This window comes from Stegostoma tigrinum, chromosome 35, assembly GCF_030684315.1.
Source record: "Stegostoma tigrinum isolate sSteTig4 chromosome 35, sSteTig4.hap1, whole genome shotgun sequence".
In the NCBI taxonomy this organism is placed as follows: Eukaryota; Metazoa; Chordata; class Chondrichthyes; order Orectolobiformes; family Stegostomatidae; genus Stegostoma; species Stegostoma tigrinum.
Window position 1 is genome coordinate 23,382,769 of NC_081388.1, and position 17,687 is coordinate 23,400,455.

Consider the following 17,687-nt stretch of genomic DNA (forward strand, 5'->3'; position numbering starts at 1 on the left):
GCATTTGCTACCTACTCTCCCAGACAATGTTGTAATTATACACATATAATTCAGCCCAACACTGAATTCGGTTTAAAGCTATGGGCAGCACAGACTTCTCCTCTTTATGTAGACCTAGCAGAGGTTTGTGATCCGATATTATTACAAAATTTACATCCATAAATGTATTGCTGGAGCTTCTTGACTCCAAATATCATCACCAAACCTTAATGCTCTATTGGGGTGTACAGGGAGGCATCACATGTCAATACTAGATCTCACTTGCAAACATAATTTGTCAACACATAGAGGGTGATGGTTGTCTCTTCGCTTCTCTGAAGGCAATGGCTTGGCTATGTGACCATTTCCAAGGCTGACCCTTTTTTAAGAGTTGATGCTAAGGTACCAGGGTGGAGGCCAGGCTATGTATGAGCTTTCCATAATAGTTCACCAGCCCAAGGAAAGACTGAAGCTCTGGTTCAGGTGTGGGAATCAGGGCACCTTTTGATCAGCCTCCCTTTATCTTTCAACGGGTTTAACCCAGTCTCGTCAACTCTGTAGCCCAAGTAGGTCACTTGGGATGCCTGGAACACACATTTTTCCCTTCTAAGGCATATGCCCACCTGGGAGAAATGTCTAAGGAATATGTCCAAGTTCTGTAAGTGCTCCTTATTGGTCTTCCCCATAATTAGCATGACATCTGGATAAATGGCAAACCTGGGTAAAGCTGGTAAAATGTTTTCCATCATCCACTGAGAAATGGCACAGGCTGATAACACCCAAAATGGTAGTCTCGTTTATTGGTACAAAGTCCTATGGGTGTGAGTTGTAGAATACGTCTAGGAATTGTCATTAACTGCAACTGCATGTACACATGGTTCATGTCTGGCTTCGTGAAGCATAGCCAACCCCCCACTAGTTTTGTGAGGGCTTGGGTGTTTATCCAGCTGCGAGAAGCAGTTTACCATTCATTTAAAATCCCTGCAAAGGTGAACCGACCTGTGGGGCTTCACAATCAGTGTGACCAGTGCTGCCCGTTCCACAAACTGTGCTGGTTTGATGATTCCTTCACTTTCCAGCCTTCTGATTTCTGCCTGTACTTTTGCAGGTAATACAAATGGCGCTGGGTGGGCCTTGCAGAATTGTGGAATTACCTCTTGGTCAACATGCAAGGTGGCCTTGGCTCCTTTGATAATCCCTGGACCTTTCTGAGAAACTTCCAGCCATTTAGTTAGGACTTCACTCAGGCAGCCATTTTCATATCAAAAAATGTTGTGCCAATTAAGGTGAATCTTTCTCAACCAATTTTACCCCATCAGGCTTGTGCCCGAGCCTTTTACGACAATCAGTGGTAACTGAACCAGCTGCTCCTCATGTAAGACAGGAACTGAAGATGTACCCTTCATCTGTAAAGGTTCCCCAGCACAGGTTCTCTGTCTGGCCAATGTCTTGTGCAAACCTAACCGCTAGAGTCCACGCTGAATCTTGGTAAAGACTGATTCTGCAATCATTGACACAGCCTCGCCAGTATCGACCTCTGTTAGAACCAGGTGACCATTTAACCAAGCAGTTATTTTGATTGGTCCTGATTCGGATCTTGCTACGCAATTTAACTGTTCCAAGCCAGATGTAGGTGGACTTTCAGGGTATGTCTCCTGGATACCGGCCTAAAGGTTCTGTTACTCAATACAGGCCTAGTGGGAGTCTTCCTGTCTCGAGTCTGCATTCTGGTAGCACTTACAATGGGTTGGCCCAGATTCTTGAGAAAATTTTAACTGTTTGCTTGAGGCTTGGCTTTGTTTTAGGGTTTTGCCGAGGGCTGACCTAGATCCCCTCTGTTTACAATACGTCCTGAGTGAGGCAATGCAATTGCCTTCATTCAAATGTTCAGTTGGACTGACAAGGGTGCCCACTTCCTTCAGAATACTCTGCAACTCCGATGCTCCACTTGCCACATTTGCCAACGAAAAAGACTGTTGTAGTGCCTGTTTGAAGTCCAGTTGGACTTCAACTAGTAGGTGCGTCTGTATGGTCACATCATTAATCTCACATACCAAATGGTCTCTCAGCATCTCATTAAGGGCTAAGCCAAAGTCACATGCCTCTGCCAGTCACCTTAACCTCAACAAAAATCTTGATATGGATTCCCCTGGCTCTCAAATTACTGAGTAAAAGTGATAGTGTCTCAGAGCTAGAGGAGGCTTGGGATCAAAATATTCCCTAACTAAATCCATCAATTCTTGAATGTTTTAGTATCTGGTGCCTCAGGGAAGGTTAGGCTCCTAATAACCTAAAAAGCTGCAGGTCTACAAGCTGTCAGGAGAATTACTTGTTGCTTTTCATCTGCCCCCAATGTCATTTGCCTCGAAAAAATAACACATTCTTACCACATATTAGGCCCAGTCTTCGATAGCAGGATCAAATGAGTCAAGCTCCCCAAATAATCCCATGATGCCAGAAATACTTACCCCAACTCAGAGATGACTGTTGCAAGTGAATTTCTTCAAGAGGGTGCTTTCTTCTGTTCACCACTGAAATAACTCTGCAGAAACTGGTATCCCATTGTGAAGTCACTCTTTATTTACATGTGGAGAGTCCTCTCAGAGTGAACAGAATACTCCTGTTTATATCTGTCAGCCAAGGCTCTCTGATTGGATGACATTAACAGCCGCAGTCAGGGAACTCATGTTCTACGATATCCACTTGGCTGACCTTGTTACAATCACTATAGTTACATTGACTACATGAATTGTTAGCAACAAATTACATGAGGAGGTATTAAGGCAGATGATTGAAAGCTCAAACAAAAGGGCATGTTCTGGAGAGGGCCTTAAAGGAGGAAATAGAGAGACATAGAGAGAAATGTTGAGGTTTAGGGAGTAAGTTGAGAGCCTAGCAACTTGGCAAGTGAATGCACAGTTTGCAATAGTGGACTTTAAATTCAAGCTGCACCAAATGCCAGAATCAGAGGTTTGTCGGGCTGGAGGGGGCTACAGAGACAGAGTGACACGCTAGTGAAGAATTTGAGTGTTTGTTTTAAAGCTGGCAATAATTACCCTTTGAGATAATGAGCATCATATTAAAGTTCCCATTCTGAAGAAAATGACTAATTACAGAATTTTAGAAGTCAGCCAGGTTCTAGTCCAACAGGTTTATTTGAAATCACAAGCTTTTGTAGCATTGGCCCTGCATCAGGTGAAGTGAGATCACATCATAATAGAAGAATGGAGAGGCTTAATATGGTCACAAGGCAGGAAGAAGGTGAAACCAGAGACAAATAAACTCATTCTAAGAAAAGAAATGTGGATGGATACTGGTTTCAATAGATGATTGGACTATACCACTTAGCTGAGTTTCAATGTGTGTTAAAACATCCCATTTGCCTTATTTTATTTCAACATTCTAGCATTGAAACCACAGACAGTAGATAGTTACTGAGCCATTATAGAATCTCTATCACTCCCATTTTTTAATTAGAACAGTTTTCACTTACTGTAAACAGTGACCACTTCCTTGACCGACCTTTGCTCTCTGTTACACCTTACGAAACAGGGGACAGAGACATCCCAGGCTGTGACTTTTGGGAAAAAGTCTGCTATCCATTTACTTCCAGATTGTCTATGAGGAGTTAGCCCTGATTTATACTCCAAGATAATTAATACGTCTGAACCCACACATGATGTACTGCAGTTTGCCTCCAATGAGTGTCCAAACTCCAGAACTTGGGGGTTTATGTCAACCCAGATGTCAATTCCTGCCATGTTTGCTGCCAAGAAAACAAATCACAGTCAATACATTGACACTGGCTTTATTTCATATTCAGAGTAACTTCCAGAGGTAAATCAAGAAACACAGTAAAACATATTGTCACATTTTATAGAAATGGGGTAATCAGGGCTTACCTTTACCAAAGAGTAGATAGGCAGCAACTTCCAAATTCCACACGTGTGTGATTCAATGCATGGACCATTTAAGAAGGGCTACCCTTCACTGGAAGCTGCAGGAAGCCTGAGGGTAGGAAGTGGTCTTCAAATGAGCCAATTAAATGGGCTGCCCTCGCCTGTCACTGACAATACGCCATGGCAACAGAAAGAGTTTCTCCTCCCACCTTGCCCACTATATTGCCAGCCTTATAGCCTCCCAGCCCACAGCGTGGAGTGGGAAGGGGGACTTACCCCTGTGTATTTTGTGTGGATTCTTCAGCATGACTACTTCAAAGGCTCCGATTTGCTTGCCTTAATCAAACGCGTCTGATCCCTCTAGTGAGCATGGTGCTGTTTTTGATCTTAAAAACCACAGCTCCCAGAGCAAACATTGATAGAAAGCCCCTGAGGAGGTGTCTGTCATGCACAACTATACGCTTCATTTGCCACCACGAACATAACACAGACCACTTTTGTTCCTCCTGTGTCCCTTAGCTGGTGCTAATACTGAAAAACAGCACATTGTTTCATTGTTATTGGAATTCTCCCTTTACAGGTATCAAATATTTTTAATCAAAAGGCTGTTACTTTTTTTGTTTTCTTCAAGGTTTCTCCATGCATTATTCATTTACAATGAAACAAAAGTGGAATTACAGCTGCAATAGGAGGGATGGTGGCATAGAGATAATATCACAGAAGCAGTGAATCCCAAACCCAGGCTTCACTCTCTGGACACGGTTCAGATCCAAACAAAGCCACTGGTGAATTCTAGAATTCAGTGAATTAAAAGTGAACTTAAAAAGAACAAGGGCCTATTAGTTTTGTCTCAAATTTATAGAATTGTTACAGCAGAGAAAATGCTGCTTGACCAATCATGTCTACGTTGGCTTTACCAAGGCCGTCCCCACAGAGGAGGCTGAGAACAGATTTGATCGCAATGTAAAAAATTGTAAGGGGCCTGATTAAAAGTGGATGCGCAGGGTCCCATCCAACTTTGTAAAGAAATCAGTGCGTATGAGGCACAGATTTAAGGCCCACGTTCCTCCTCATCAGATATTTAAAATAGCTAGAAAATGTTTAAAATTATCACACAGAAGGATGCTACGTTTCCCATTGTGTCTGTACTGGGTGAGGCATCTTTCAAATGAGTTGAGAGTCTCTGCCTATATTACCTGCCTTAGGCAGTGAGTTCCAGACACGTAACACCTTCATGTCAGCTCATTTCCCCTCTCCCATCTCCACCCTGTCACCTTAAATCTGTGCCTCATAGTCACTGATCTCTTTATGAAGTTACACAAGACTCTTCCTATCCACTTTAATCAGGCCCCTTATAGTTTTGCACATCTCAATCAAATCTCCCCTCAGCTTCCTCTGTTCCGAGGAGAACAGCCCCAGCCTGTCAACCACACAGGCAATTTTTGCACTGTCTACAAATTCAAGCCTTATTATTAAATATAAATGAGGAAAACAGGGACCCAGCACTGAGTCCTGTGAAATCCCACAGTGAAAGGCTTTCCAGCATACATTTCCTGTTGTTTCTTGCCACTCAGCCAATTTCGCATTCAGTTTGTCATATTGCCACCAAGATCTGATTGGCTTTTGTTCTAACCGGTCTGCCAGATAGGATCTTGGCAAAAACCTTTCTGAAGTCCTCGTAGACCATGTCAGTTGCAATACTCCCAACAATCCTCCCTATTGCCTCCTCAATAAATTCAATCAAGTTTAACAGACTCAATATTATCTTAATAAATCCATGCTCACTATTCTTGATTACTCCATACATTACTAAATTGCATTTTATCTGTCTCTCAGATTCGATTCCAATAAATTTTCCCACTTTCAAGGTTAGACAAGTGGCCTGTAATTATGTGATCTACCCCCACCCCCCACTCCCTTTTTAAATAAAGGTATAATGTTAACTATTTCAATTCTCTGGCATCACACCTGCATTCAGCACAGATTGGAAGTATTGATCGCAGCATCTGTTATTTCCTCCTGGCTTCTTTTAATAACCTGGGATGCATTTCTTTATCATTATCAAAGATGCTACGTCTCTCCCTATGATTGTCATATTCAATATTTCACAATCTTCCTTCTGACAACAATGCCTGAATAATTTACCTTATTTGTGAAGAAAATTGCAGAATCTTCATTAAGGATTGTATCAACATTGTCTATTTCTACATATTGATGGCCTTTTTGATTATGGACTGTACGCTTTCCTTAGCTATCTTCTTACTCCTAATAAATTGGATAAAATTGAGTTTTCTTTAATGTTACTTGCCAATATTATTTTAAGCTATCTCTGTTTTCTATCTCTTTTTTTGCTGTCGCCCCCTCCACTTTCTATACTTCTAGCTTTCTATAGTATTCAGTTATTTGTATCTGATACAAGCTTTCCTTTTCTGCTTTATCTTCCCCTGCAAACTGTTCAGTGGCCTTGTGGCTCTGTATTTGTCTGTCCCAGCCTTTCGTTTGTGGGAACATATTTGCTCTGAATCTTTTAAAGAATCTCTTTCAATGCCTTCTCAGTGTTCTAACACTGATTTACTTCAACTTGATGTTTCAAGTCAACTTTTGCTCAGTAAAATTAGCTTCACCCAAATTTAGAAGTTTAACGCGTGTTAAATCTTTGTCCTTCATCATAATTATATTAAAACTAACTGAATTATAATCACCCTAACCAAATACTGCCCTACTGTTATTCCTTCCATCGATGCAGCTGCACTTCCCACGACAGAATTATATCGTCTTGTTGGATTTGCTAAATACTGGCCAAAAAGGGTCTACTGAATGCACTTAATGAATTCATTTCCCTCCATTCTTCTCACATTAATGCTATTTCAGTTAATATTGTGGTAGGTAAAAGCCAAACTATTACTACTTTGTTGTTTTTGCACCTCTGAGAGATTTGCCAACATCTGTGCTCCTCCTTCAAGAAGTCTATTGTACACTCCCAAGAGTATAGCTGCCCCTTTTGTATTACTTAGCTCAGTCCATATGACTTCATTTGATGATACTTTCAATCTATCATCCCTCCTTAAAATATGTTTGTTTCTTCCACCAAAATTGCCACCCACTTTTCCTTTTAATCCCTCTCCTCTCCTCTACCATGTCTGAAAGCTCTGTAACCAGAAATTCTTCCTGATCCTGTTTAAGCCGTATACAATATCATACTGCCCTCAGCTGGTCTGTCTTATTTAATATACTCTCCACATTAAAATTTTCTAAACTGTGGTCCCTTTGTCATCCAGACTTATTTGCACTTCTGAATTCACCATAGTGTCCTTGCCCACAGCCAAAATAGCTTTGTTTCCTGAACAGCCCTACCAATAAAGTTACATGTTCTTGTTGAGCTTATCACCATTTAATATCCATCTAGAATCATAGAGTTTTACAGCAAGGAAGGGGCTATTGGGCCCATTGTGTCCATGCTGATCATCAAGCAGCTGTGTATTCTTGTCCATTATCCGACAGTTAGTCTGTTGCCTTATATTCTAAGATGATTCAAGTGTTTATATAAAAAACCTTCTTAAATATCTTGGAGATTCATAGAGTCATAGATTCATACAGCATGGACACTTCTGTCCAACTCATCCATGCCAACCAGACATGCCAATCCTACCTGATCCCATTTGGCAACATTTGGCCCATATCCCTCTAAACCTATGTACCAGATGCCTTGTAAATGTTGTAATTGTACCCACCTCCATCACTCCTTCTGGCAGCTCGTTCCATATATGCACCACCCTTTGCGTGAACAAGTTACTCTTCACATTCTTTTTAAAAATTTTCCCTTCGACCTTAAACTCTCTAGTTTTGTACTTCCCAACCCTTCATGATTTTATATACCTGTGTAAGATCATCCCTCAGCCTTTGATGCTCCAGGGAAAATAACCTCAATCTATGCAGCCTCTCCATATTGCTCAACCCCTCTAACCTTGGCAACATGCTTCTAAGTTTTTTCTGAACCCTTTCAAGGTTAATAACATCTTTCCTATAACAGAGAGACCAGAGTTGTGCTCAATATTCTAAAAATGTGCAAACCAATGTCCTGTACAGCCACAACATGACATCCCAACTCCCATACTCGATGCACTGACCAATGAAGACAGCCTTTCCAAACACTCCTTCACTACCCTGTCCACCTGTGGCTCCAACTTTAAGGAACTATGCACTTCCAACCCTAGGTGTCTTTGTTCAGTAATACTCCTGAGGGCCTTCCCATTGATGAATTATCTCAGTAAAATGCAACACCTCACATTTATCTAAACTCCATCTGCCACTCCTCAGCCTATTGACCCATCTGATCAAGGTCCCATCATATTCTGAGGTAACCTTCTTCACTGCCCTCTACACCTCCAATTTTGGTGTTGTCTGTAAAATTACTAACCGTTTCTCCTTTGTTCACATCCAAATCATGAAATCATAAATCATGAAAAGCAGTGGCCCCAGCACTGATCCCTGTGGCACACCGCTGGTCACAGGCCTCCAGTCTGAAAACAATCCTCCACCACCAACCTCTCTTTTTATGTTTTCATTCACAGGATGAGGGAGTCACTGGCCAGGCAGCATTTGTTACCCATCCCTAATTGCCCAGAGGGCAGTTAAGAGTCAACCGCATTGCTGTACGTCTGGAGTCACATGTAGGTCAGACCAGGTAAGGATGGCAATTTCCTGCCCTAAAGGACATTAGTGAACCAGATGTGTTTTCCTGACAATCAACAACAGAGTTATGGTCATCATTAGATGCTTAATTCCAGATACTTAATTAATTCAAATTCCACCATTTGCTGTAGTGAGATTCAAACTCAGGTCCCCAGAACATTATCTGGGTCTCTGGATGAACAGTCAAGCGATTACACCACAAGGCCATTGCCTCCCTATTCCCCTGTCTCCTACCGTCAAGACAATTTTGTATCTAAATGGCTAGCTCCCCCATGTGATCGAACCTCACTAACCAGTCTACCATGTGGAACCTTGTCAAATGCTTTGCAGAAGTCCACTGACATCTGAAGAAGGAGCAAGACTCCCAAAGTTTGTGAATTCAAGTAAACCAGTTGGACTATAACCTGGTGACATGTGATTTCTGACCTTATCCACCCCTGTCCAACACTGGCACCTCCTCATCATGGAGGCCGCGTAGACAATGTCTATTGCTCTGCCTTCATTGATCTTTTTTGTTACCTCTTTGAAAAATTCAATCAAGTTAGTGAAACAATGATTTCCCATGCATAAAGCCACACTAACCATCCCTAATCAGATTTTGCCTTTCCAAATGCATGTAAATCCTGCCCCTCAGAATCCCCTCCAACAATTTGCCCACCACTGTTGTAAGGCTCACCAGTCTATTGAACATAGAACATAGAACATAGAACAGTACAGCACAGAACAGGCCCTTCAGCCCACAATGTTGTGCCGACCATTGATCCTCATGTATGCACCCTCAAATTTCTGTGACCATATACATGTCCAGCAGTCTCTTAAATGACCCCAATGACCTTGCTTCCACAACTGCTGCTGGCAACGCATTCCATGCTCTCACAACTCTCTGCATAAAGAACCTGCCTCTGACATCCCCTCTATACTTTCTACCAACCAGCTTGAAACTATGACCCCTCGTGATAGCCATTTCTGCCCTGGGAAATAGTCTCTGGCTATCGACTCTATCTATGCCTCTCATTATCTTGTATACCTCAATTAGGTCCCCTCTCCTCCTCCTTTTCTCCAATGAAAAGAGACCGAGCTCAGTCAACCTCTCTTCATAAGATAAGCCCTCCAGTCCAGGCAGCATCCTGGTAAACCTCCTCTGAACCCTCTCCAAAGCATCCACATCTTTCCTATAATTGGGCGCCCAGAACTGGACGCAGTATTCCAAGTGCGGTCTAACCAAAGTTTTATAGAGCTGCAACAAGATCTCACGACTCTTAAACTCAATCCCCCTGTTTGGCAGATGTGCAGGTGAACCTCTGCTTAATGTGGAAAGTCATCTTGGGGCCTGGGATAGGGGTGAGGGAGGAGGTGTGGGGGCAAGTGTAGCATTTCCTGAGGTTGCAGGGGAAGGTGCCGGGTGTGGTGGGGTTGGAGGGCAGTGTGGAGCGAACAAGACAGTCACGGAGAGAGTGGTCTCTCCGGAAAGCAGACAGGGGTGGGGATGGAAAAATGTCTTGGGTGGTGGGTCGGATTGTAGATGGCGGAAGTGTCGGAGGATGATGCATTGTATCCGGAGGTTGGTAAGGTGGTGTGTGAGAACGAGGGGGATCCTCTTTCAGCGGTTGTGGCGGGGGCGGGGTGTGAGGGATGTGTTGCTGGAAATACGGGAGACGCGGTCAAGGGCGTTCTCGATCACTGTGGGGGGAAAGTTGCGGTCCTTGAAGAACTTGGACATCTGGGATGTGCGGGAGTGGAATGTCTTGTCGTGGGAGTAGATGCGGCGGAGGCGGAGGAATTGGGAATAGGGGATGGAATTTTTGCAGGAGGCTGGGTGGGAGGAGGTGTATTCTAGGTAGCTGTGGGAGTCGGCGGGCTTGAAATGGACATCAGTTACAAGCTGGTTGCCTGAGATGGAGACTGAGTGGTCCAGGAAGGTGAGGGATGTGCTGGAGATGGCCCAGGTGAACTGAAGGTTGGGGTGGAAGGTGTTGGTGAAGTGGATGACCTGTTCGAGCTCCTCTGGGGAGCAAGAGGCGGCGCCGATACAGTCATCAATGTAATGGAGGAAGAGGTGGGGTTTGGGGCCTGTGTAGGTGCAGAAGAGGGACTGTTCCACGTAACCTACAAAGAGGCAGGCATAGCTGGGGCCCATGCGGGTGCCCATGGCCACCCCCTTTGTCTGTAGGAAGTGGGAGGAGTCAAAAAAGAATTTGTTGAGGGTGAGGACGAGTTCGGCTAGGCGGATGAGGGTGTCGGTGGAGGGGGACTGATCGGGCCTGCGGGACAGGAAGAAGCGGAGGGCCTTGAGGCCATCTGCATGCGGAACGCAGGTGTATAGGGACTGGACGTCCATGGTGAAGATGAGGTGTTGGGGTCCAGGGAATTGGATGCCCTGGAGGAGGTGGAGGGCATGGGTGGTGTCACGGACGTAGGTAGGAGTTCCTGGACCAAATTGGAGAAAATGGAGTCCAGATAGGTGGAGATGAGTTCGGTGGGGCAGGAGCAGGCTGAGACGATGGGTCGACCAGGGCAGGCAGGTTTGTGGATTTTGGGAAGGAGATAGAAACGGGCCGTGCGGGGTTGGGGAACAATGAGGTTGGAGGCTGTGGGTGGGAGGTGCCCTGAGGCGATGAGGTCATGAATGGTGTTGGAGATGATGGTTTGGTGCTCGGGTGTGGGGTCATGATCGAGGGGGCGGTAGGAGGTGGTGTCGGAGAGTTGGCGTCTGGCCTCGGCGATGTAGAGGTCAATGTGCCATATTACCACTGCGCCACCCTTGTCTGCGGGTTTGATGGTGAGGTTGGGGTTGGAGTGGAGGGCTGCCGAGTGCAGTTCTTACTATCTCTTTGTCACTTTGTGTATTGTGCTGTCTGCAGCCTGCCTGTCTGGGTCTGCAGCTTGTTTATTTCAGTATCTTTGCACAGACACTCTGGCCAATGCTTGGCTTGACCTCCCAGCATGCTTAGTGCATTATCCAATTATGCCATTTTGAGTGGCCTGCTTGGGTACAGAGTGTGTGGGCACTAGGAATATGCTTAAGAGGGAAATCAGGAGGGGCAGAAAGGGGACACGAGATAGCTTTGGCAAAAGAGTTCATTTACAGAAGAGGATGAGGTGCTGGAGGTTTTAAAGTATATAAAGGTAGAAAACTTCCTTGGACCTGATCAAGTATCTCAGAACTTTGTGGCAAGCTAGGGAAAGATTACCGGCCCCCTGGCTGAGATATTTGTATCATTGATGGTTATGGATGGGGTGCTGTAAGGCTTGAGAGTGGCTAATGTGGTGCCAGTATTTAAGAAAAGGCTATAAGGAAAAGTTAGGGAACGGCTTTGTGAGGGGTAGGTCATGCCTTACAAACCTTATCGAGTTTTTTGAGGATGTGACTAGAAAAGTTGATGAGGATCGAGCTGTGGATGTGGTGTATATGGACTTCAGTAAGGCATTTGATAAGGTTCCCCATGGTAGGCTCATTCAGAAGGTCAGAAGGAATGGGATACAGGGGAACTTAGCTGCTTGGATACAGAATTGGCTGGCCAACAGAAGACAGCGAGTGGTAGTAGAAGGAAAATATTCTGCCTGGAAGTCAGTGGTGAGTGGAGTTCCACAGGGCTCTGTCCTTGGGCCTCTACTGTTTGTAATTTTAATTAATGACTTGGACGAGGGAATTGAAGGATGGGTCAGCAAGTTTGCAGACGACACAAAGGTCGGAGGTGTCGTTGACAGTGTAGAGGGCTGTTGTAGGCTGCAGCGGGACATTGACAGGATGCAGAGATGGGCTGAGAGGTGGCAGATGGAGTTCAACCTGGATAAATGCGAGGTGATGCATTTTGGAAGGTCGAATTTGAAAGCTGAGTACAGGATTAAGGATAGGATTCTTGGCAGCGTGGAGGAACAGAGGGATCTTGGTGTGCAGATACATAGATCCCTTAAAATGGCCACCCAAGTGGACAGGGTTGTGAAGAAAGCATATGGTGTTTTGGCTTTCATTAACAGGGGGATTGAGTTTAAGAGTCGTGAGATCTTGTTGCAGCTCTATAAAACTTTGGTTAGACCGCACTTGGAATACTGCGTCCAGTTCTGGGCGCCCAATTATAGGAAAGATGTGGATGCTTTGGAGAGGGTTCAGAGGAGGTTTACCAGGATGCTGCCTGGACTGGAGGGCTTATCTTATGAAGAGAGGTTGACTGAGCTCGGTCTCTTTTCATTGGAGAAAAGGAGGAGGAGAGGGGACCTAATTGAGGTATACAAGATAATGAGAGGCATAGATAGAGTTGATAGCCAGAGACTATTTCCCAGGGCAGAAATGGCTATCACGAGGGGTCATAGTTTCAAGCTGGTTGGTGGAAAGTATAGAGGGGATGTCAGAGGCAGGTTCTTTACGCAGAGAGTTGTGAGAGCATGGAATGCGTTGCCAGCAGCAGTTGTGGAAGCAAGGTCATTGGGGTCATTTAAGAGACTGCTGGACATGTATATGGTCACAGAAATTTGAGGGTGCATACATGAGGATCAATGGTCAGCACAACATTGTGGGCTGAAGGGCCTGTTCTGTGCTGTACTGTTCTATGTTCTATTTGTTTGGGGGAGGGGATGTGAGGGCATAAGTGTGGGAAATGCAAGAGACTAAGTGACTAAACCTATTTACCAGGACAATAGGAAACATCGAGCTGTCTCCGGAACCCAGGGACATCTTCACACTCTTATCTGGGAAGTCTACCTGACATATGTGCCCCTGTCACTTTCAGAAATGGAGGATCAAAGGCCACCCTACCGTCCGCATGGCACTGCCTGATTGGGTCTGATCAATCAGGGTAATCGATTCCTGATCGATCCATTGATGGGAATGGAAGATCCTCCCAAAGGGGTGCAGAAGCTTCCAAGGATAAGAATCCCCACAAAAGCACCCTCAGGAGCGGTAACTCGGGACAAGCCACCATTAGCAGAGGTGCCCCTGGGAGCACCAGGAGAGGAAGGCCAGACAAGCATCAGCGTGTGGATCAAGGCTAAGGTCTCCTGTGGCGATGTTTGATCATTCCAAGTGAAAGTACAATGTACTGATTTAGGGTGACAGTGTTAATTGTCAGATTTATAGTATGAATTGTTAGTTTGTGGCATAATCACTAATATAATATTAGCTGTTATAAGCAATGAAGATAATTTCATACTACCATTTAGAGTTGACTAAGCCCTTTGGAAGCTAAGCACACTTTCCTCTTTGTAACTTAGACCCCACCAACAAAACGCACTGATCATACCTTCAGTATTCATGCCTAGGTTTAGATTCCCTACAGTGTGGAAACAGGCCCTTCGGCCCAACAATTCACACCGCCCCTTGGAGCATCACACCCAGTCCCATCCCCCTATAACCCACACACCCCTGAACACTGCAGGCAACTTAGCATGGCCGATCCACCTAGCCTGCACATCTTTGGACTGTGGGAGGAAACCCACAGAGACACGGGGAGAATGTGCAAACTCCACACAGACAGTCGCCTGAGGCTGGAATCGAACCCGGGTCCCTAGTGCTGTGAGGCTGCAGTGCTGACCACTGAGCCACCGTGCTGCCCATTATTCTACCACAAGAAACAGCAAAGCTTGCAGCACCCCTTCCTGTGGAACTCCATCTGCAACCACCAGCCTCTCTCCCGGTCACCAGCCAGTTTCGGATCCATTTGCCAAATTGCCCTGGATTCCGTGGTCTCTGGTATTCCTAGGCAGAATGTGAACATTCTGCCGCTCGGAACCTCTACACAAACCTGACAGTTACTGTCAGTCTCAATCTACCCGATACACTCATTAACCACTGTAACGGCAACTGTCTCCAAAGAAAAAGAATCCTATTGTTGCAAAGCTTGAGATTTCATGCTGTCTTTATCCCATGTGCACTTCCATTTAATTTCATTTTTCATTTAGTGTTAATGGAAAATGAAAAATCCCCTTCTGTTGAAGCTCTGATGTAACTGCTGGTGATGAAGATGTAACTACATACTGTGCTGGGAGCTGTGAGTGTGGATGGAAAGTCCCCGCACAATTCCGGGGACAGGGATAGGTTATCTCAATGAGACGAGAACATTCTTGTGCCGAGATTCAGTCCAGCTCAGTAGGGAATTCCCGTCACTTTGCCGTTATTTGAGCCTCTCAAACGGTCACCATCTTTATTACCGATGATCCCTACTGAAATGCTAAATACAGAAGGAACAGTTGTGTGCGCGAAACAGGGATTCTTTACATCGCGGGCAACAACTTTCTCACATCCCAACTTTGCTCCGTGTCTGTGTGTGTGTGTCTCTCTGTGTGTCTGTGTGTGTGTGTGTGTGTGTGTGTGTCTGAGAGTGTATGTGTGTCTGAGTGTCTGTGTGTGTCTGTGTGTCTGTGTGTGTCTGTGTGTGTGTGTCTGTGTGTGTGTGTCTGTGTGTGTCTCTCTGTGTGTCTGTGTGTGTCTCTCTGTGTCTGTGTGTGTCTGTGTGTGTGTGTCTGTGTGTGTCTGTGTGTGTCTGTGTGTGTGTGTCTGAGAGTGTATGTGTCTGTCTGTGTGTCTGTGTGTCTGTCTGTGTCTGTGTGTCTGAGAGTGTATGTGTCTGTGTGTCTGTGTGTCTCTCTGTGTGTCTGTGTGTCTGAGAGTGTATGTGTGTGCCTGTGAGTGTATGTGTCCGTGTGTGTGCCTGCGTGTGTCTGAGAGTGTATGTGTGTGCCTGTGTGTGTGTCTGTGAGTGTATGTGTGTCTGTGTGTGTGTCTGAGAGTGTATGTGTGTCTGAGTGTCTGTGTGTGTGTCTGTGTCTGAGAGTGTATGTGTGTCCGTGTGTGTCTGTGTGCCTGTGTGTCTGTGTGTGTCTGTGTGTTTCTGTGTGTGTGCCTGTGTGTCTGTGTGTGTGTGTGTCTGTGTGTGTGTCTGTGAGTGTATGTGTGTGTCTGTCAGTGTACGTGTCCGTGTGTGTGTCTGAGAGTGTATGTGTCTGTGTGTGTGTCTGTGAGTGTATGTGTGTGTGTGTCTGTGCGTGTCTGTGAGTGTATGTGTGTGTCTGTGAGTGTATGTGTGTGTCTGTGTGTGTGTGTGTGTGTGTGTGTGTGTTTTGTGGCAGTTTGAGCAGAGATCCCAGGTCCTGGGACAGGACCCACCAACAGCCCAACACTGTCAGGGTCTAGCAGTTTCGGACGTCAGAAACCGATCACAAGAAGCGGCTCTAACTCTAGGTGAATGAACTCAAAAGCTCCAATTCCTCAGTGGAGCGCAGGGCACTCAGCCCCAGAGACACCGCTTCCTCTGCTCGGGCAATTGCGAAGAGGGTTCAGAATTTGCGCCGGGTGGGCTGGGGGGCTTATAGAACCCAACTTCCAGCAAACATATCAAACATCGCAGCCAGCTTTATTTATCACAAGGCAGACTGAATCACAGCAACACGTAATCCGTGAAGTTAGCCCTCTGTCTTTCTGCTTCCCTCAGCACAAACTGAAAACGTGCCCGATAATTGTCGTTCTTCACGGCTAGGAATAACAGGAAAGTCAATCCTCGAACGCAAAATCAATTGCACACAAGAAATGCCCGCATATAAACAGAACTGTACACGTCGCGAACCGCAGCACAAATACACTCAGTAAACACCATGCACTGATTCTAAATATGTTTTTACCTACTTGTCACATAAGAAGTGATAGTCAAGAACTGAATAAGTCCATGAGGTGACATGATCTGGAAGCCCATCTCGCCGGAACGTGGTTGGGGCTCGGCAAACTGTGCTCGACCTGACTAACACCAGCTCGATATTAATAAAAGTGACCTACGTCCTTTCCCGGAAGCTATTCAGAAACCAAGGCAAAAATTCCAGAGGAATAGTTCCAACATCTTGTTTCAGCATTTGATATATTGCCATCTCCCAAATATGGGAGACATTCAATTCACAGCAGACAAACAGCACTGAACAGATCAGAAACTTTCCCCGAAATTAATAAAACGAAACTATTCAGAAATCAGAACAAAAATAGCTCAATGTTCCTCTGCTCTCCGTCAAATGGAGAAGGAAATAAAGCGAGTTCTGCACAACTAGGGTGCTGTTTATTTCCAGCTTCATCAGAAAGAGGGAACAGGAGCTAGAGTAGGCCATTCTGCCCTTCCAGCCTGCTTCTCCGTTCCATGTCATCATTGCTGATCATCCAGTTCTGTCCTCTGTTTCTGCTTTCGCTCCATACCCCTTGATCCTTTCAGGCCCTAGTAACTATGTCTACATCCTTCTCAAAAGCCTTCAAAGTTTTCAATAGTTTTCTGTGGCAGAGAATTCCACGAGTAAAAAAAATCCTTCTAATCTCAGTCCAAAATGACCTACCTGGTATCCTTCAACTATTAGCCCTTGTTCTGAACTCTCTGGCCATCAGGGCCACCCTTTCTGCACCCACCCTGTCTCATCGTGTTGGAATTTTATAGGGTTCTACGAGATCCTTCTTTATTCTTATAAACTCAAGTGAGTATGGTCCTAAGCAATCCAGCCTATCTCCATACATCAGTCCTGCCATCCCAGGAATTCGTCTGGAAACAAAAGCAGAAGTTGCTGGGAAATCTCAGCAGGTCTGGCAGCATCTGTGGAGAGAAATCAGAGCTAACGTTTAGGGTCCAATGACCCTCCTTCAGAATACAGATTGTTATTTTGAAATTTGGAGGCAGATAGTAGGGATATTGGAAATTGATTTAAATTGCCAAGTTGTGATTGGTGGGAGTTCCCTGGGACTCATGTTTGGTCCTCATTCCTTCACTATGATTAACTTGATGAAGGAACAGCAAGGGGTTTATAGAACCCAACTTCCAGCAAACACATCTTCCAAACAAAAGGTCACTGCTAAGCCTAAGTTAAAATGCATAGTAATGACTGTAGAGAGCGATTATTAGATAAAGTGAGTGAGCACAACAGGGACAGATGGAGTTCCATGTGGGTAAGTGCGAGGTTATCGACATTCGATTAAGAAAATTGGATTGGAGTATTTTCCAACTGGTTAAAAGCCTAAACTGTGAAGGAGCAGGAAGATTTAGGAGTCTTAGAATTAAATGAAACTCAAGGATAGGTACAAAAAATAATTTGAAATGCTCCTGGAATGTTGGCCTTAATTTCAAGGAAGCTGGAATGGAAGTTGAGTGAAAGTTTGTTTTG

The 17,687-nt window shown here is 45.0% G+C and overlaps 1 protein-coding gene across 2 annotated transcripts in view; it reads right to left on the minus strand.

The window, feature by feature from the left end:
* LOC125447613 (intercellular adhesion molecule 1-like) overlaps nt 1-16,501 on the minus strand; it is a 35,950-nt gene extending 19,449 nt beyond the window's left edge. For both annotated transcript variants that reach the window (XM_059639799.1, XM_059639798.1), the window contains exons 1-2: nt 16,186-16,501; nt 3,473-3,745 (exon numbers count right to left, since the gene is read on the minus strand). In XM_059639799.1, the coding sequence (XP_059495782.1) occupies nt 3,473-3,745; nt 16,186-16,252 (340 nt within the window). In that variant the 5' untranslated portion in view covers nt 16,253-16,501. The remainder of the gene's footprint in view (nt 1-3,472; nt 3,746-16,185) is intronic.
* Between the last annotated feature and the right edge of the window lie 1,186 nt (nt 16,502-17,687).